Genomic DNA, 20,736 nt, shown 5'->3' with positions numbered 1-20,736 from the left:
AGGGTGCTGTGTGGGTCGGTTGAGCACTTATAAAGTGTCCACCCCTCAAAACATACTGTTGACAGATGGCTGTGAAAAGAGGGCTGAGACAGTAGCCACTGAGCTTAAACCAACAGCTATTTTTGACCAAAGCCTGTCTCATACATCCAATAAAACCTCAATAAAATGTCACTTTTAAATTTTATTAGATCAAGAATAACATATCACAGATAAAATGTGTACATGATTAGCTACATTGTTGGTAAATTAATAAAAATGCGACATCGGCCTTCTTGTTCAGTTTTCTTTGCTTTGTTGCAGTTGGAGATTGGAAAATCCGAGTTCCCCAAGGTCAGCTAATGCAGCATTGGATACAGCAGCAGCTTTCAAAAGAAGACTCCCTTTTTGTAGGAGTGCTTGAGCAGCCACTTTGCATAGGTTAATGTAGAATAAAAAACACATCAGAGAAGTTTCAGCCAGATTCTGCAGGAGATAAAGAGCAGCTACTTCTCTCTACTGTACATGCATCTCTGTGGAGCTGTCTCTACAATTAAAATCCTCATAATTCACTGAATTTTCAAGCACTTTTGTTTGCCAAACATTTATTTGTGATACAAATTAAATAAAAAAAATCCAGGTTCTCAAAGAAAGATTTTTATTTAAATGCCTTCTTTACACACTTGACAATTGAGTGACAATTCCATTAATGATCTGTGTATCTTGTTATAGAGTAGTTACAGCACATATCCTCAATGCAGTTAAACATTGCTCACATAAAGCTCAGAGTGAGTGATGCATTTATAACCGAGGGTATTCTGAGCACACTTCACAGCAGGGCCAAGACACTGGCGTGCTTTGGTATTTACAGCAGGACCTTTGTGCTCAAGACTCAAACACTGTTTCAAGACTGAAACTGTCCCCGATTCAGTAGTTCATTGTGCTTTTGTACATCCATGGTGCAAACTACATGCTGATTGAGAGTGATTTTGTGAAATTTTATGTCTGCTAATTGAAACTCTTTATTTCATATACTCTATTTCCCTTGATTTATTGCATCTATGGAAATATAAAAATGTAAATATAAAAAGCAATAATTAACAGAATAAATAACTTTTTATGTAATTTGTGTCTGAGCTCCTTCACCAAATTCACTCTGGACAGAAACTGTGACTGGTGGCATAATCAGCAGAGGTGCCAGGGTCCCAGATGCCATCTCTCAACCATTCGCACGAAGGCACGGCCGGGCATAAGGCGTGGGTGGACACTCTCTTTGTGAAGTGACTTTGGCGAGATTTGCTCCCGTGTGTATCCTGGAACTTGAAAGCAAATGTTTTCTCTGCTCTTCTTCAATGGAATTTCATTACAATTAGAGTGAAGATACATAGGAAAACAAAGTAAATGTGAAAACAAGGTAATAAAAAAAAGCAGTATCCTATTTTATTTTCAAGGCACAGAAGGACCCAGCTGCTCTCCAGAATGATCTTTGGATGTAGATACAGCAGCAAAATTAGATTTAAATAGCCAAAGCAGCACTTTGGTACATTTTCACTTGTACTACAGCAGATTCCAGCATCCAGTCTTCTTAACCACTTAGGCTCATGCCATTATTCTAACATGTTTATTTCTGTGGTTCAAAGTTCTGCATGATGTCAACTGTCAATTGCAATTCTGCCACCCCATCACCAAAAAATGTCCAGATGTGTTCAGGAAACAGGATGAAAAGGGGGGGGGGGAGTGGGCATTGAAGGAAATCAAACTGCATTAAATCTACTGGATTAAGCCAAAAAAACATGTATTTAACAGAGGAAACTTTACAACAGCTCTTCTCCCCCCTGCTACCCTACTGCTCCAAAATCCCTGAGGACAAACTAGTGTGCACATCTGGCTCTTGGCCATGTGCCCATGCCCGCACTTACAACAGGCAGTCTGGGATTTGGTTCCTGCACGCAGTCTTCGTGTATCCTCTGCCTGCTGCAAACGCCAAGCCCCTGAGTCACGTTGGTGATGTCGGCCAGCTCTCGCCTCTCGGACAGGGCGGTCACCATGTGTTCCAGTTTGGAGCGGATGGCTGAGTAGTGGTACAGGCGCTCCTTGGTCAGCTTGTGGAAGCAGTCCTTTAAAGTGGTGTCTGGAGCTGTCTGGGTGGGCAAGATCGGCTTGGAAGATGCAACAGATGCAGAGGTGTCCTGGATTGGCCCTGTGCTCACTGGCGGAATGAGACTAAGATGCTGTGCGAGCTGGAGGTCAGTCTGCGTGGCGCTGTCTGTCACCGACAGGCTCGTCTGGGTAGAGACGTGGCAGGGGATGGCTCTAGGGGTTACTGGCTCTTTCTCTGTGTGCTGCTCTGTGGGGAAATGCTGAGTGGTGCTGCCAGCCAGGATCTCCTCCTGCAGGTGCTGCTGCTCTGTCCAGTTCCCATCAATGATGGAGGTGTCAGACACCGGGTTGGCTTTGCAGGGATCTTGAGATGAGGTCTCGCACTGAGGCTGCGATGCTGATGTTTGGGGCTTACGGCTGGGCGTGCTAGTCATACACACCGGCTGTGCAGGCCTCTCTCTAGCCAAGTGAGGGGAGGAAGGGACAGAGTGTTTGATGAGGAGGTGCTCAAAGACGCCGCTGCCACGCACACTCAGAGGTCCACGAGTATTTATAGGCAGAGACTGGGCGTAGAGGATGCGAAACTCCTCATCAAACTTCTCTGTTATCTGACCAGAAAGCTCAATCAGGTTGCTGCTGTTCAGTTTGCCATCAGTCCAGTTAAACCTGAACAAAAATAGGATTTGAATACTTGCATGACTAAAAATAAGATACAGTTACTCAAACCCAGCAAAATACATGCATCAGTTTACATTTACATAAACCTAGGGGGCAGTGGTGGGGGTGTGCATGTCCATACTTGCTACATGAATGCCAGTAAAGGCATTAAAGTTTAGGTAAAATGATTAGTGGTCTCTTACCTGTAGGAACCTGTAGCCACTCTGTTTCCATCAATCAGCATGAACCTCTCATGAACTTTCCCGGTAATCCTCGCTCCAGATCTCATGTAGAAAGTCGTACCAGTTATGGTTCGTACTCTCATTTGCTGAAAGGATTAAAGACATATTTTAATATGATGCTATCTGATGTTGTGTCCTCAGAGCCACACCCAGCTTAACAGAACCAACCACATACCCGAAGATCATCCAGGCGAACGCCAACATTTCTGCACATCTTTAGGAAAGCCGGAGCACACGATTGGTCCAGCAGGATGTAAACAGGGACTCTGCGGTGGGAGCATGCCTCCTGAAGATCCTTAAAGATATCCAGGTCGGTAAGGGAGTCCGTCACTATGGCAATCACCTGCAGTGGAATATTACAGAGGTAAGAAAATAAAATTCCTTTTGGGGCTGCAGCCACACTCTCGCAGATGTAGCACATGATTGTGTTTTCATTATTATCAAACACAAGGCCTTATTCAAACAGAGCTGCGAATCTCTGTCAGACACACTCACTGTAATGTGTGTGCTGATGAGCTTTCTATTGACTGTGGTCGGTTACCATGGCAATCAGCTGTAATGCTGGGTCAGCAAACAAATGACTTTTATACGGGAGAAAAGTAGGTGCGCTGTAGGGTTTTCCTCCATTTCCCTGGGCTTTTTTTTTCTCCTTTCACTGAGATTTCTCTTTTTCATGAGGGGGAATGGAATTTTACATGCTCTGGTAAAGGCTGCAAGTCTGGGATTAGACACGGATGTTTACGTATCTAAGATTTACGGCCTCAAACTGGTGTTATCCACATGCTGCTTAGTCAGGAGTACCCTGACATTTTTTGGACGATTGTGCGGGGATGCTTATTTTGCAGAGGCAGATATACAAGCTGTTCCTCTGAGCAAGCCAATGATGTTATATCCACATGGTGTGTTGCTACCCTCAGACTCTTCTGTATGAAATAACAACTGCGGGCACCAAGTGCTTCAACATTACAGAGGCAATTACAGTTGGACTAGGATTAGAAAATTTTGTTGAGGTTTCACCTGATTGCCTGTACAAATTCACATAAATACCACCATTTAGGTGCAAATCAAGTCTTACTGTTGGAGGGAGTGTAAAAGTCTCTTGGAGGGGAGCAAAGCAAGTCAAGGCACATCTGGTGCACAGGTTCAACACAGGCCTGAGGAGCTGTTGAAGCCGCAAAATCCTCTTTACGCTGAAATGCTTATTTTCAAAAACTGAAGGCTGGCTGTCAGCTCCCATCGGGAGCTCAATGGTTTTTTAATTTTTTTTTAATCAAATACATCAAAGACATCTTTAGCACGTGATTTCCTCTAACTGAGATAGGACATTCTGAATTTATACTGATCCATTCAGTTCAGTTTGGAAGACGTTTAAGGGTTTGAGTTTTCCCGTTTTTAAAAACGAAAATGTACTCACGCTAACTTAAAAAAAAACTCTTTGATCAAATGTTTACTTTCACTTGATGCATGTAAAATAGGAGGCATCTTTTAGAATAATACTACAAAAATCTTATTTGCTGTTGTGCCTCAGTAGCCTTAAAATCTGAGAAATACCAGAGGAGCTATTGAAGTGTTACACTGCAATGTGAAATAATTGTGGAATAGAATCAATACACTGACACAGTATGAAAGGAAAACTTCCGGGAGATGTATTTTTTACGGGAATTATGCGGTTATTTGGTTAATAATGGGAGGTTTTTTATTATTATTATTAAAGTGTGTAGCGAATACCTCTTTGGCACTTTTGATCATGCGCCTCGCAGCCTCCTTGCAGCTGTAAATGCTCTCTCCATAGCTGGGCTGGAAGTGCGCCACGGCCCGTGTGACACCCCGGTAAGACCCTGCGGTGAAGGCGGGCCATCCGATCTCCAGCAGCGGCGGCTCCACGTCGGACACCTCGGGGAAATACGTGACCGAGGAGCAGTCCAGCGAGCTGCTGAGCGACTGCTCCAGCGCCTGCTCCTCCCCGTGGAGGGACACGCTTGGCGGGGGCACGGCTGCGCGCCTGATCCGTTGGATTTCGTCGTCCGACAGAAAGTTGGGAATCCTCTCTCTCTGAAGGAAATCCAGAAAGTTGTCGAGCCCTCCGGACAGCAGCTCTTCCAGAGCCAACCGGTGCCTTTCATTGTACACTTCTTGCGGGTTCAAACCGTCGGCCCCGGTGTGTTTTGGACCCAACCTCAGAGGTGAATCGTCCAGGATCTGCGACAGGGCCATCGCTGTGACTTATTGCTTCCCTTCACAACAGCAGGCAGGTAACGTTTTCACCTACAGGAAGAAAAATTTGTATTTTGTTGTTTCCCTCCGTTCCTGTCCAAGCTGGATCCGTATTGGCTGTTAGGCACTTGTCAAACTCGAATGGCGTCTCCAGGCTCGTCCAGTCAGACTGTCAGTCTAACTTAGAGCGGGTCTCATTGGCTCATTTGGAGGCAAACAAGCCTCCTGTACAGCCCCTCTTCTATGCTCTTTTCTGCTCTGGTTACATTACAGGGAGCAGCAAGGAGCTGAGAGCTGTGCACTCAGACGCTCTTCCGTATAGAAAGGCACACTGATAGCAGGTTGTTCGCTGTTTTCTCTTCTCTGCATCATTTAGAGAAACCGAGTTTGCAGAGGAAGCTTCAGTCATTATGTATGTTCAAGAAACACTTTGTTGCTTTGTTGAGTTTCAGCATTTACTGTATTAGGTTGCAGGACTGTTTAGATTTAAATCAAGGAAAAACTAAAAAGTTTTAAACTAAAAAGTCCAACAATAAAGTCCAGGATATTTTTATAGATACAGTGTTAGATTATTAAAAAAAAAAAGCTCATCTGATAGTCTGGTTGTTTTTATTCTTTAAGTCTCAGATAGATATTTGTTAACATTAACCATCTGGAAAGGCCTGCTTTACAGTGTTGGCACTTTTGTTCAGAGATAAGTGGTTATGATTTGGGTGGAGTGGGGTCAGATTCAAGAATCTCATACGAGGAGTGGTCAAGGTTATAGCTTCACTCCCAAACTGTCCATCAATCCCCACAGAATGAATACTTTATAGCTCCTTAGCTTTATAGCGTCACCACAGCCTAGTCTCCTTCACTGGGTCATGCACATCTGTGCTCCTGCAGGCCAGAGGCACGGGTCGAGTTTTTGTTTTACTGGTTTGGGGATTCCTTCTCTTCATAGATAATCCCTTGCTTTTGTCTGACTGTACACAGCTACAGGCCTGGACTCACTGACAGGGAAGAGCAAATCCATGTTCCTTACATACTGGAAAAATATATTGTGTTCATACATTCCAAAACACATTGGTGTTATATTTTTTTTGCTTGTACAGTGGGTTCCTGGTTATTAAGTTCACCCACCTGTTACACACAAGCTACACACAGTGTTATGTACACATCTAAATAACTTAGCCTACTATATCTTTAAGTTGACTTATTCTCACTTCTGTTACTGAAAAAATATAGGACTCCTCCTATATTTTTCTTATAATCCTTCGATTTTCTTTTTTAAATTTTAATTTGATCTAGATATATTTGTTATTTAAATTAGTCATCTTATATCTTTATTTTAAGCTCGTTCCCGCTTGTTTTTCCCCCTCTCTCATGCGCTTTTCTCTGTGCGTTTTTACGCACCGAAGGCCGACAAGGTCATGAAGGTCGCGGCCGCACAAGTCCTGTTTTACTGAACGCCCATCACTACATCACCGATAATTTGTTTCGTGGAAAATACCCCCTTGTGTTTAAACACAGACACTGATAATTAGGCTACAGTTACTACACATCACGTAAATTTGCTATTACGCGTGTGCGTAAATGTCTATTTCTAGCCGGTAGGCTAATAGGAACTTTAATTGACAATTCCCACAGCGCTTATCAGTCATAGTAGCCAAGGCAATTTTTTCCTTCTTCTTAATATAACAGACAGCTATTTGAAAAGAATGCGACACAATTAAGAGCAGCTTCTTTGGGTGGTACAGCTCAACAGCAGATCATTGAACTTTTGTTAGATTCCCACATTTAAACAATAAAATTCATTCGTTCAGCCTTCTCAGTTAGCGCGCTCCTTTCCCCAATAACGATATACTTAAATGTGCACTGGGTTTGGCAGACCTTCTTTCTCTTTTTAAGAGCACACACTCACACACATACATCCCCATCTCATCCCCGCCCCTCTCCAAAATTTTAGATGAAAGGGCTTTTGGATTTTGGATGACGCTCCGCATCACGTGTTCATAGGAAATACACTCGCTATAATTTTTTTGGAGCTCCCTCGTCCTGCACTGCCGACCATAGTTGTTTTGCCGTCTTCACACAGTGCTGCTGAGGGGTGGAAAGGTAATGTAATGTAATGTACCTTGCTGTGGTCACTGACGGGTTCACGCCAGTTCACCGGGTTCACTTGAGGAGAGCTCCCACCCCCTGTTCGACTCCTCTTCTTCTCAAAGCGAAACGATCGGAGCTAATCCAATATAATTCATTTATATATTAATGTCGGATTCCATTTTTCCCACCGACCGTTGAGGTAAGGACACATCCACTCTCTCAAAAGCACGAATACTCCTCATTATTGCCGAGATGCGATCTCCAAAGTTGTTTACTGAAATTATATCTCGCTGCTGAATATTGAATTTTCATTTGGTGCTGTAGTGCAGGCAGTTTATATCAAGTCGCCAATGTATAAAATGGCGACAGTAGGTGGAGGAGGGGGGTGGAGGATTTTTGGGAATATAAGGTTATATAGACTCCCAAATCGCCTTTGGCATGTCGGCTCCGCGGCAGTGTGTTGCCCCACAGTCCTTGTGAATGGAGTGAAACGGGTTAACTCGTCAGTTTGTTACAGTTGGGCTACAACAACGGATCCTCCGTTTGGCTGAATTTGCGCTCCCTCTCGCGCTATACTATGTGGCGTATCTGCTTATTTTTATTGCACAACGCGCTGTATTTCCCCACTGAGTGAGAGTGTGAGTGTTTCTAGTTGTGAAAGACTTCCGAACACAGCGCTATAGCAGGCGTATATTCGTATGAAAAAAAAAGACTCATAGATGTTCAGACTGTACGGCAAGTATCAGTTTTCACCTATTGATCGCTCACACTCTACTAATTTCTCCCACATGTCAGAGGCACAAGGTAGGCCCGTAGATCTATGCACAGGATTAATTTTCTTTAATTTCCTTCTCTTCCTCCTATCAGCATGTGCTGCTGCCCTACACATGCATCCGCTCACACTGAAACATATCCAGTACAGTAAAAGGAGCTGCAGATATTGAGCAAACTGTGAATTATCAGTGAGGTTTTTGTATTAGAATATATTAGTTCCTTTATGTCACATTCTCTATCTATAGATAAATATTTACCCAGCTTTGAATACCATATGTCTCCCTCTGCCTTTAGGATAGGGACCTCTGTGAAGACAACTAAGAGACAACCCCAAATTATTCAAGCAGACAGCTAGACAAGCATGTATCACTGGTTATTTTTTGGCTTGTGTTTTAATTATTTTACCATGTGATCTTGGTGTGTATAGTGTAGGTCACAGAAATGACTCTGCAACTCTTCTGCGGAGAGAGTGGGTGTTTTGGACTTTAGAGACTGGCTCCCACTGTCCAGCCCTCAGTGGACATTTCTGCACTCTGATAGGTAATTTGGTGGCGTGTGTGATGAGCGGCAAAACAAAAGGGAAACGAGCTCTCACTGTGCTCCGGTGGACCGGGCTGAGCTTGGCCCGGTGAGTTCAGTGTGTGTGGAGGTTTTCACTCCAGCGGGATGCTTACACCGGGGGAATGTCAATTCCCTTTTGTGGATCCCTGGGAACGCTCTTCCATCTCTCTTCTCGGAACTGCTCTAATGAGGCCAGACATATTGCCTTTCATCCCGCACTCCCTGCAATTAGGCACAGCTCATAGTTTTCGTTATGGTCACAGCAGAGTGTTTGTATACAGAGAGACAATGTAGTGGGCTAAGAGTACCTACTCCCCTCTGGAATACATGCCGCCACTCATATACCTGAAATACTGTACTTTTCAGGATTTGCTGTTCTCGCTTCAAACGGCAGCCACTAGATGTTATGTTTCTGGGTGCCTCCCACAGCACCAAATGAATCCCGTGCCAGAGAATACCAAGGAAGGTCATATGGTCATGATTTGCTGATTTAGCTGACACGGAGTGTATAACATTCCTGGAGTTCAGAGGAAAAAAAACTATCTAATGCCAGCCAGATCTATTTTTGTACTGTTTTAATACAAACAAGCATTCATGTAAGCAGCATACCTCATGATCCTAACAGAAAATTCTCCCTAACACAATACTGAGTCTTACTTTTCCTCCCAGAAAGCACACCATTTCACACAGGTTCACTTTTATTTGGGTCTTTCATTCTTTTTGGTGTTGCTTTTGTCATCAGACCAATGGCGTATCGAAGCTCAGCACGCTCAAAAGCCTCACTAAACCAGCATGTTTGCACAGTTCCAACCAAAAGAAATGTCCGTGCTTTGAAAAAAACCTTGGGGGTGGGGTGGGGGGGCTGCCTCTTTCTCTGTCCCGTGCAAGAATGGTTTGGTCAGCAGGAGCTGGCATTTGCCAGGCTTTTACAGTTTCAAGAGGCTGTAATGTCAGCCATTTTAAGATGGACAGTACAGTGCGCTGCATTCCGCCATCTTTTTTCCTTTTCTTCTTAAGTTGCAAAATGAATGCCTGTAGTCTTGTCTGCAGAACTGAAGAAGTTGTTCATCAAAAGTGATGTAAAAATGTGCATGACTTAGTTTTGTTTTGTATGCAGTGAGGTTTATTTGTCTGTCATTCATTTGGGCCAAAGATAGAAGGGTAGTAGAACAATGTATGTCAACAGTCATACAAGATGTCAACAGTGAGCACTCCCGACAACACAAAACAGGGCCATCTAATAAAGATGCTCAGACAGTCAGGCAGTAGGTAGTAGGTATGTACTGTATCGCCTCAGCCTTCGGGCCTCTGCACTGATTTAACAAGACAATAACACCGACAGGAGGTCATTTGTAGCCCTCTCAACAGCGATATTTTTCTCATCAGCCCTTGTCAAACAGTGCAGCAGAGATTTTTGTGTCTTTACAATGCGGTTGTGAAGTAAAAGAAAAAAAAAAGGGCAAAGATGTTAATGTGGACCTCACCCAGAGTTATCCAAAAAAACCTTGAACCTTGAATGGACTTTTCAAAGATGGCTGGCGGGGCATGTGGATTAAGTTTGTCCTGCACCGGATGCAGTCCAAGGAATTCACTGTGCATGTGTGGTTCTTGAGGTTGTGGGCGTGGGCAAGTGACTGTGCCTGTGAGTGTGTGCGTGCGTGCGTGTGTGTGTGTGTCTGTGTGGTGTGGTGGGCAAAGGGAAGAGAGGGGTTGCCATGGCAATGTTAACACATGAGTGGCACCACAGACCAGTCTCCCAGTGGACGAGGCTGCAGTCGTGGAGGTAAGGGAGGGAGAGCGTGTGTTTTTGTGTGTATGTGATAAGGAGGAGAAGGACACGGACAAGCTGGCCAAAAACACCTGCGTCTCAGACGCTCAGACTGGAATATGCACACAAATACACTCATGTAAAGGAAAGAGTATGAGCCCACAGTGAAGACAGAGACTACACACTGAAACCTCTGCATATGTCTTCATCTGGACAGGCGTGGGGACTTGATTAGCGTTGCGCTAATGACCCTGATGACTCTGAATTGTTTTTCAGTACACGTAACACTGGAGCCTGACTGGAAAGCATGCATACACTAAGATTATCTCCAAAACTGAAACCTGTCCGTCCATACTGTGAAAAAGAACCCAACACCAGCAGCATGATGGACACAGCTGACACCCAAACGCACAGTAAACAGAACAATCACAATTCGACAGTCAGTCGTCTAAAGCCTCCCAGCGCTGGATCACGTTTCCCTTATAAATGAGGCGCCATTGTTCCCAATCTCTTTTCTGTGCAAGACAGTAATTGCTCTCTGTCTCTGGCTTATATTTGGGTGTCCAGCTGATCCACTCACATGACGTTAATCTATTTAATGGACATTTGGCAGAAAATGTTCCTGCTAAACAGATTTTTTGATCATTCAAATGTATCTGTCAGGAGTTCCCCCTCTGTGCCCCAACTCCCAGTGGACGACAGGTTTTCTTTTTTTCTGTCTTTTCTTTTTTTCGGGGGCTGATTTTTGAAGCATACTCAAGACAGCCGCAGATCACTGTCAGAGCAAATTACACACAAAACAAATGTTATCACAAGTGAGAGAATTTCTGCTTTTATTTATTACATATATATTTTTTTTTAAGCTCCTCTGCGACTGTCACACAGACACTCCTTGCCAGTTACTCATTTCAAAGAGAAATATTTTCTGAGTGGTTCAGGTACTAAATGTTGTGGAGGTGAGAAGGGAGTGTGTGAGGAGTGTGTTGCTAGATGTGTGCCTACGTGATGTCAACAGGGAGGAATATTGAAACAGCACAGCCTGTCATCATCATCAGTCATCCTCTCATTTCACTCCCAAATGTCTGAGTTTTGGTTTCCTTTGTCCTCCCTCAAGTCTTCACGTTCTCATTCAAGTGACAGGCGGCACAACAAAAACACCAATCTCTTGTTTGTTAATGTCAACTGGAGGTGACCCAACTATCTGGGAGTGTCTGAATCAGGGGACTGTTTTGAATTAAATTTTAATGTCTCGCAGCCGTGCCTCCTTTTTCTGTTGGTAGCAGCTCACTGTAGATTGGGTCTGAGTTTTAGGTGTGGTTTAACATTGTAATTACTGCAGCAGTTTATGAGGTGATAAGAGGAAATAAATTTTGCTTCTTTTTAAATTATTTGCTCAAATAGCAGCAACACACTCACGTATAGAATAAAAATAAAAAAAGACGTACAATTAAAAACTAATAAGATGTAAATATAATATTGTTTTGCAACTGACAGCGTGAGAGCACATAAGCCAGGCCCTCCTGTAAAATTGTAAAGCTGCTCAGGCGGAACATATAAACCCCATCAGAATTTAAACCTAGATTAATCCCATTTGTTTTGAAATGCTTGTTTTTGAAAAGTTGAATGGTTCAAACACGGTTTTAGTCCAGTGAACAAGGCCTCTCTGCTTACACTGAGCGTGTGTGTTCAGAAAGCACGTCTGAGAGCTGTGCCACTTCTCGCCCCTCTTCAGATACTGTATGGCTCCTCTGGTCCGCTGAGATGAAAAGAGTTTCCTCCCTCTGTGCCACAGAGCCAGTTCCAGTGTGAGGACATACGACACACCAGGGACAGTGATCGTCTGAGCGTTGTCTACTTTGCCGTTGAAACACAAGGCCGGCCTTTTCAGAGGGAGCCATTCAACGGCTTGCTGTCTGGGAAGCCCTTGTCTTGTGTCTGATCGCACGTCCTGCCCGCCAGATAAAGCAGCCCATTCTTTTGATAGGTGACCTGATTCTTTATGTAACCTTGCTCAACTTTTGGCTCGTCTTGGGCTTTCTCATGCAGGAAGTGGAGTGTTTTTTTCGGGGAGGGGAGCTTCTGTACTTGGCCACTCTAGTCACAGATCTACATCCACCCCCGTGAGCTCGCAGTCATGTCCACATTACTTTGAATAAATACTTTATTACTAAATTATTTTCTTAACCATACAGGTATACTGTGTGCATCATAATATGATTGTTTCTATAGCAGCACAGTTCTATAACATAGTGGCATCTCTCACACAAATGTTTTATATGGCCATGACTATGTCTCCCACTTGCATAAAATCCCTCATTCAGTAGAACAAACTCAATGAATGTCCTCTCCTCAGTAGGGGTTAATCGAGTGTGCCATCAGAGGATATCATGACCTCTCTGGCGGCAAAACATACAGCACATGCCTGCGCCTGGATGCAGTGAACCGGGATTACTGCATAAGATGCCGGTGACCTAGTTTCTGTGTTGTTTGTTTTTGTTTTGCTTTAGTTTTCTTTTTTTTTCTGTCAGAAAGCAGCATCTGTCAGTAGAAATTAAAAAGAGGTAGTTAGAAGGAGGACATCAGAGTGGGTCTGGGATCATTGTGTACCGCCGCACAATCATTTGAGGGTATTAATTCTGGAACAGTTTCATCTTTTATTTACCATCCAGCCGGGCTCGGTGAACATGCACGTGGGTGCAGTGAAATGAACGTGTTATATTGCTTCTCAATGTGCACAAACACTGTGTGGCAACAACAAACAAAAAAAAGATTGATGGAAGTATGTGAAATGGGTTTCTTTGTAACCTGCAGACTGCAGCAAAGATGATGAGGAATGCTGAGTTTCAGCATAGAGAAGGTTTTGACAGTATGTTTGTTGAATTTTTGCTGATTTATTTATTTTTTTCTCCCAGGATTTATAGCTTTAAGGAGAAGGTAAAGTCTGAGTGATGTGGATAGATGATGATAGGATGAGCCTTGTTTTCAGCAGGATGTCACACACCAGCGCATCTCCAGAGTTAGAAAAGAGGACGAGGATCATATACAGAGGCCTGTGCTTGAGTTCATGTACGTGTCAGAGGTTCATGCAGAGGGCACAGGCTGCAGAGCTCCGTCTCCACTTTGATATTTTTTCTCATTTGCTCCACATGTTTTGTACTTTGTGGCACTGAAATAACTGAAACACTGACTTCTCTGAACCCGCTTTGGCTCTTTGAGAGAGCTGAGGCATGTTTTATAAAAATGTAACAAGAAAGAAGAGATGTGATGAAAACTGCAGTGAAAATCTACATTAATACTTGTTGTTGGAATGTTGTAGGAACAGAAGGCTTATGGAAGTGCTTTACTAATGAATTTTGTACCGTTATTGATTGGTGTATTTATTGTGTTAGAATGCATGGTTGCATCACCATTTGCTGGATGAATAAATGTAGGATGAGCCTGACTGAGTCGGCAGCTTGCGCGTAGCTGCAGATTTGTTGTTTCCTGATGCAAATCTTTAAAATCCTCTACTGCACTATTATGGGTTGGCTGCTGCAACACACTAGTCACTTAATCTTCATCTTCATCTTGGAAGTACATTATTCCAGGAATGTATACCATAACACACAATGTAAAACTGGCTGGCTGGATGACATGTCCATTAACCTTTTTTATGTCTGCTTTACCAAATCAAATCAAGCATGTGACAAATTTTAAAAAAGTTAAATACAACCCCATATCCAATAAGGTTGGGATAATTGTGCAAAAACAGAATGCAATGATTAGCAGATGTTATAAGTAAATATCTTATTCAAAATAGAACATAGAAAACATAGAATATCTAAAGTGAGAGATTTTACTATTTCATGAAAAAATATTAGCACATCTTGAAATCCAAGGAAGAAACCTGTCTCAAAAAAGTTGTGACTGGGGCAACAAAAGGCTGGAAAAGTAACTAATACTAAGAAGAAACGTGTTGCAACAAATTAGGTAAATTAATTGCAGGTCAGTAAAATGATTGTGTATAAAATAGACCACTATAGAGAGGTAGAGTCTCTCAGATGGGGAGAAGTTTGGCAAACTTCAAATTGTGAAGTTATTTCAGAATAATGTTTCTAAATATAAAATTTCACAGACTTGAAATCTTCCCCCATCTACAGTACATAATATCATTAAAAGATTCCAATAATTTGGAGATGTCACATTGTGCAAGAGACATGACCCAAAATCAATATTAGATGCACGTGACCTTCAGGCCCCTTAGGCAGCACAGAATCCAAAAAACTCGGGAATCCTTCCAGAAATCATTGTCTGTGAACACAGTTCACCGCCATCAACAAGTGCAGGTTCAAGCTCTGTCATGCAAAGAAGAAGCCTGCCCCAACCTTTTTGAGACTCGTTGCTTCCATTCAATTCAACATGATCTAACACTTTTCATGAAATAGTAAAATGTCTCACATTCAACATTTGATATGTATTCTGTAATGCTGTGAGTAAAATATTGGTTTAGGAGATTTGGAAGTTAGTGCTGTATTCTGTTTTTGTTTACATTTTTCACATTGGATTGTAAATATAATGCACCTTTACCAACTACCCCCCCCCACACACACACACACAAAAAAAACAAAAAACACATGCTTAAAAAAAAATCCTACCTGAACTTGCATACAATGAGAATTTAATATTTTTAGCCGACACAAATCTGTGTGCATCTTTGGCATATTTGTGGTTGCTGAAACAATGTGAAACAGTTGGTACGGTTAGATGTATTTAGGATCAGACTGTAGTCGTGTGCATCACACTTAATAGGTGTGAAATCCCCAAGCCACTCTGCAGAAGGTATTCACTTGCTGACATTAATCCTTTCAAAAAGGAATGTGCTGATTTAGTCTTTACTGCCAAGCAGGATGTATATGACTTTTCTATCTTCATTAACATCACAACGCCTTGCAGAAAAATAATTCTGAGGTCACGTACCAATTTTGAAAAAAGCTAAAAGATTAGAGGTGCCAATCCTATGGCAGCAGGGTTTGAAAAGTTTATTACAGACTGTAATTTCTGGCAGGTTATTTTTTCTAAATTCATAAAAAGTGACAGTCAGACAGAAGTCTGTAAATGTAAGTCAAAGCACTGAACACACTGACGGGCTTTGTCTATGCATGTGTGAGAGTGGAGCCCTGAATTATTTTCATTACGGGAAAGCCTTTTCCTGTTTAGATTCCCTTGATATATTTTATAGTAAATATTTTTGCCAGTATTTAGGAAACCAGCGCAAAGTAATTTTAGTATATGAATGTGCACAAACTGTTGTGCCATTTTTTAAAACATGTCTATTGAAGAAGGTTCACGACCTCACCTTCTACAATTGCTTCATTTGACCTTCCTTTTTGATTAAATACAAAATACTTTTTTTATGTTACTTTAATTACTGATACTACCAACTCCTTCCACACTATATTTCCACCCACACATATTAACCCTGTGTAGAGGCACTCACTTCTCCTGCATCCTGCTCTCTGTAATATATTTTGTATAAATATTTCATGCTTTTTATGAGAAAACGCGGACTATTAATCAAGTTTTCACATACAATGTGTCAGGTTTTAACTGTCATTTGCATAATGTTCTCGTCGCATGATTAAATTCCCTTTTCTCACATTGTTCTTCTTTGGGGTTTTTTCTTAGTCTTAGTGCCTTCTCATTTTCTAACTACTTCACTAAAGGTGTCCTAAAAGAGTCACGTCTCCTTTTTGTACTCTTTCCTCTCAGGTATCCCTGGAGTTGTTACACTTGTCCATGTGACAGGAGTCCTAAAGTGGCAGAAGGCATGAAGCAACACTGTGATGTCATAGTGGCTGGTCCATGACACTAAACTCCATTCAACCCTCTCCACTATCCACCCGCCCTCTGCTCTCATCACACCGGACAACTGACCACTCACTGCCCCATTTACACGAAGCCACACTATGGCCAGCAAGAGGAAATCCACTGTACCCTGCATGATACCATCCAAATCCAAACATGTGCGTGAGGAAATCATACTGGGATCGCTACCAGAGCTCCTACCAACAATCCCAGAAGATAGCATACTCAGCATCTCTGGAGAGGAGTCTGGCCATTTCTCTCACAGCTCCTCCAGATCTGAAAGTGGCAGTGAGACACAGAAAGGAGGCACGTACAGCTGCGTGACCTGCCGATTCGAGTCCAGAGATCTTAACTACTTTTTGGATCACATGCACAACAGCCACTTAGACTTCAGGGCTCAGCCCACCTTCTACTGCCTGAACTGTGGAGTGTCAGTCGTCCGCTTTGAGGCTCTTGCACTGCACAATGCCAAAACCCACCCGAAGATAATGGAGGGCTTGGTTACTGCCTCTCTGAGTGTCAACATAAGAGATGGAGTAACAACTGTGGAGCAAAGCCTCTTCACGGACAGCGGAGAAGACTACAGAGAATCTGGAATCTCCCTCACCAAAACACCTATCGCAAAGATGATGAAAGCCAAGGGGGAGCACAAAAAGATTGTGGTTTCTCACACTGTGGAGGTACGAAAGATAGACAACGGAAAGGATGTAGACCCCAGCATGCTGACTAATGTGCCTGAACTCCAAAACGGGGCTCTCAGTATTTCTGGCGCCCCTGCTATGCCGAGGACCGCTGTCACTCATGTGATTACGACAGTGTCCAACCAAGTCTTTCACCAGCACACTCCCTCCCTTTACTCTCCCCCCTCGTCTGGCTCCAATAAAGATCTTCCAAAGGTGATGATCCCTCTCAGCAGCATCCCCACCTACGATGCCGCCATGGACACCAGCAGTTTTCTCAAGACATCCTTTGGCAAGTTCCCCTACCCGACCAAAGCTGAGCTCTGCTACCTGACTGTAGTTTCAGAGTTCCCTGAAGAGCAGATCAAACTATGGTTTACTGCCCAAAGGCTCAAGCAGGGCATAAGCTGGTCTCCTGAAGAGATTGAAGAGGCCAGGAGGAAGATGTTTAACACCGTTTTTCAAGGTGGGGCACCCCAAAAGCAACCCTCTACACCACGGCAGGTCAATCACATCGTAACCCACCACACTGTCACTGCCCATCCAGGCTCAAAAGGACCAAACTTTCAGATGGCCAAAGTTCCATATGGCAGTATAAAATCAAGGCCTGTTGGAGTCATAGCCACACAGGCCAGCATGTCAACCAACCCCCATGTCACAAGGGTCTCATATTCTACTCCAATTGCCCCTCCAAAGTTTCCATCCATTGTCAGAACAACATCGGTACCAACAAAGAGTACTGAACCCTCTGTGGAGCCAGACAAGAGCAATGGCCTGGACATGGCTGGAAGCAGCGGTTGTGTCAGTAGCACCAGCAGCAGTCGAAGCTGCAGTAGCAGCAGCAGTTGCAGTAGTAGCAGCAGCATAAGCAGCTATTCCAGCAGTAGTAATAGTTTTGAGGCCATCACCAGGAAACCGGTGCAGAACAGCAGCTCGACCAGCAGCATCAACAGCATTGCCACCTGCTCTGCCAGCATTAGCAATAATGATGAGCACTGTGTTGCTGACACCAACAGCAAACCAAACGTCAAAAGCAACAGTTTACCAATCAGATCGGAAGGCTCAAACGGCACCACGAGTCAAGTGATCATCGACAGCACCAGCAAATTAAACACCACCTGTAACAATCATAACAGCGACATCGCTGGCGCAATAGAGCCAGGCCACGCTGAGAAGCCCGACAATGAACACAACAATTACATCCACAACAACAACAGTATTAGCAGTGAACACCCCAATTCCACCTGTAATGACAGTGTTCCCAACCAGAATCATGCCAGCAAATCCCCAACTGAAAGCACCAGCACCACTGTCATTACAAAAAGCAGCTCATCCATTATAGATGAGGCTAAATACAACAAAGACTTTCCCATAAAAAGCATGTCAATCTTACAGCAGCTCATTAAGGAGGAGGACCCGTTTGTTGGGGACAGAGGCTGCTCAGAGCTCAAAGTTGACCCTATTAAGATCAACTTTAAGAGGCTGAAGATGAATGAACCAGAGACTACATCTGAGAGCGTACATCAAGAACACAAGTCTGAGATTGATGTCTCCACTTGTCATCCGTCTTTCTCACCCCCCTGGGCCAACAAGACCCCACAGCAGCTGCACATCCTCCGGCAGGCCTTCTCCAACATCCGCTGGCCCAGCAGTCTGCAGTATGAGGAGCTGAGCATCCAAACAGGCCTCCCCAAGTCAGAGGTGGTGCGCTGGTTCAGCGACAGTCGCTATAGCCACAAGAACGGGCAGCTGAAGTGGTTAGAGACTTATCAGCAGCCACCCGTGGAGTCAGAAGATGCAATGGGCCATGTGGACTCTGAGGCCGAATCACCAAAGGATCCCCCTGTGGCCACAAAGAAACTTGTTGAGCAAGACGTGAACAAGCACGCCGAAGGAGAAGCGGCGCTGAACTCGGGGCAGCGGGTTGTATGGCAGGATTCATACTCTCCGCTGCTGGCTCTGACAGGGCCCGAGGGGGGCGGGGGCGGCGGTGAGTGTGACCGGGCTGAGGAGTCGGTGCAGCTTGGAGTCTTGCATGATCCCTGGTCAGAGAGAGGAGAGAACCACCAGCAGCCAGTGGCAAGTCAGGCGCTCATCGAACAACAGACTGATGCCAATCAGGCCAGGTACTTGACTCATAGCAGCCCATTTCCAATTTAATGAAGACAGACTTTTCTTTCGCAGTGCCTTGTGATAATGTACAAGCTCAGTGCTGTTTATCAATCAGGAGAGCAACAACAATGTAAGCCAGGCGGAGAGAGATGAAAGCATGACAGCTCGTTGTTTGTAGTGGCTGCTGCGTGATGTACAGTAGAAAGGAAACAGGAGAGGCGTGTGCAGGTACTCGTGCTGAGTAGCTTATTCGGGCAATCAAAGGTCTGTGTTTAAGAAGCTATTTTTAGGTAAGCAGGAGTCGGAGCCACTGAATTATAGATTGAGAGTGCATGCTAATATATGTGAATAAATCATGGCAATTGTCTTTGGTGAGATGGATTTCCAAAAGACAAGTTAACATACAGGCATATTTTTGCAATGCTTTTCCTAAAAAGTACCTTGCTTTTACAACACGACACAACTGGAATTTTCCTCACCATCTCTGCATGTTATGTTTGCCTGTTTGTGTGTTGCTGATAGGGATCGCCTGAGGATGGAGCTGCTGGAGGTGTGATGAAGCAAGCTCGCTCTCATCAGAGGAACGTGATGTTTGAAAAAAAAAAAAAAAAAAAAAGGCTGGCTCGCCATGCTGGCCATCCTGAGAAAAAAAAAAAGTGTGTTCATAATGACAGCAGATGTGATTGTAGCTGGACCGTTGGACTCTGACTGTAACTGTGAATACCCCCCACCCCCCCTCCTCCTCTTCTTCTTCCATCTGCCATCACTTCCTGCCATCGTCAAAAGAAAGAACTTCTCACCTTTGAGTCCTGTGATGTTTAAGCCTTTCATGCTTCTTTGTGGTCGTGTGGGGAGGGTGCACAATGAGGTCAGTATGAGGGATCAAAGAAAAGAAAGAAAAGACGCACACTGACTGGAAAACTGACTTGAATGAGCGAAGATAGGTTAGGACAGGGCCGAGAGATATTGTTTTTGGGCCATAGGGAGAAATATATATATAAATGATTGAAACTGCACTATAAAAGATGGTTTGTATTGACTGGACAAACAAAAGATGTGTCAAGGAAATGTTGTTGTTGGCTTTGTGATATTTTTTACTTTTTTAGCAACCAGTACTTCAGCACTGCCTTGAATTTGACTTTTTCCGTTATTTGGTTTTTCAATTCTATCTACTCATCTGTATTCACTGTAAGTCCAGATGCAATCAAACACGTTTTATTTAGATCTGTATCGATGTTGGTGATCACTTTGCAGTTCAGCTACACGCAAGAGACTATATACAATGCACTAATGAAGACAGCAATGCTAAAAATCACCCTGCTTCACAGTAAAGGTATTGACAGCTCTGTCAAGATCAATACACTACACTGCCCTGCAAACTGAACAGAGAGAAGCCTGTCACGCTAACGTTGCCTTACTCAGCTCTGTCCGTGTGTTTATATGACCCGTCTGTCCGTCACCTTGCTTTCCAGCTACTGTGCTGTCCAGAAGTAAAGAAAAAAATATATAATAACACATGCCAGTGCATTGATGGTCACTGTTGGTCTATATCTGTGAAACAAACAAAAAAAATCTTGTGCTGCTTTCTGTACACTTGGAGATGTTTAACTTTAAGCTGTAATTGTATCAAATATTGTTACTGGCAAAATGTTGTTAAAAGCAAAATTATCAATTTGATCCCTAGACACTGACAGAGTGAGATGTTGTGCTAGCTAGAGAGCCA

General features: G+C 43.6%; 2 protein-coding genes across 3 annotated transcripts; one reads left to right on the top strand and one right to left on the bottom strand.

The window, feature by feature from the left end:
- Positions 1-617: 617 nt before the first annotated feature.
- fam83d (family with sequence similarity 83 member D) lies at positions 618-5,189 on the bottom strand. Its single transcript, XM_072382781.1, has 4 exons — positions 4,704-5,189; positions 3,151-3,318; positions 2,937-3,061; positions 618-2,742 (listed from the first exon to the last, which is right to left on the bottom strand). Exons 1-4 carry the CDS (start codon positions 5,187-5,189, stop codon positions 1,848-1,850), a joined length of 1,674 nt encoding a protein of 557 aa, XP_072238882.1. The 3' UTR covers positions 618-1,847.
- On the top strand, positions 5,166-20,325 carry zhx3a (zinc fingers and homeoboxes 3a). Of its 2 annotated transcripts, none has more exons than XM_072382780.1 (3): positions 5,166-5,227; positions 16,126-19,027; positions 19,536-20,325. In XM_072382780.1, exons 2-3 carry the CDS (start codon positions 16,323-16,325, stop codon positions 19,567-19,569), a joined length of 2,739 nt encoding a protein of 912 aa, XP_072238881.1. In that variant the 5' UTR covers positions 5,166-5,227; positions 16,126-16,322; the 3' UTR covers positions 19,570-20,325. The 2 variants fall into 2 exon arrangements, with proteins under 2 accessions (XP_072238881.1, XP_072238880.1); XM_072382779.1 differs by lacking the exon at positions 5,166-5,227 and adding an exon at positions 7,154-7,473.
- Positions 20,326-20,736: the final 411 nt, after the last annotated feature.

The sequence above is a fragment of the Leuresthes tenuis genome, unplaced genomic scaffold (genome assembly GCF_036924035.1).
Source record: "Leuresthes tenuis unplaced genomic scaffold, fLeuTen1.0.hap1 SCAF_3, whole genome shotgun sequence".
In the NCBI taxonomy this organism is placed as follows: domain Eukaryota; kingdom Metazoa; phylum Chordata; class Actinopteri; order Atheriniformes; family Atherinopsidae; genus Leuresthes; species Leuresthes tenuis.
Note: the sequence above shows the minus strand (reverse complement) of the source record. Positions and strands in the feature narration are given on the sequence as shown.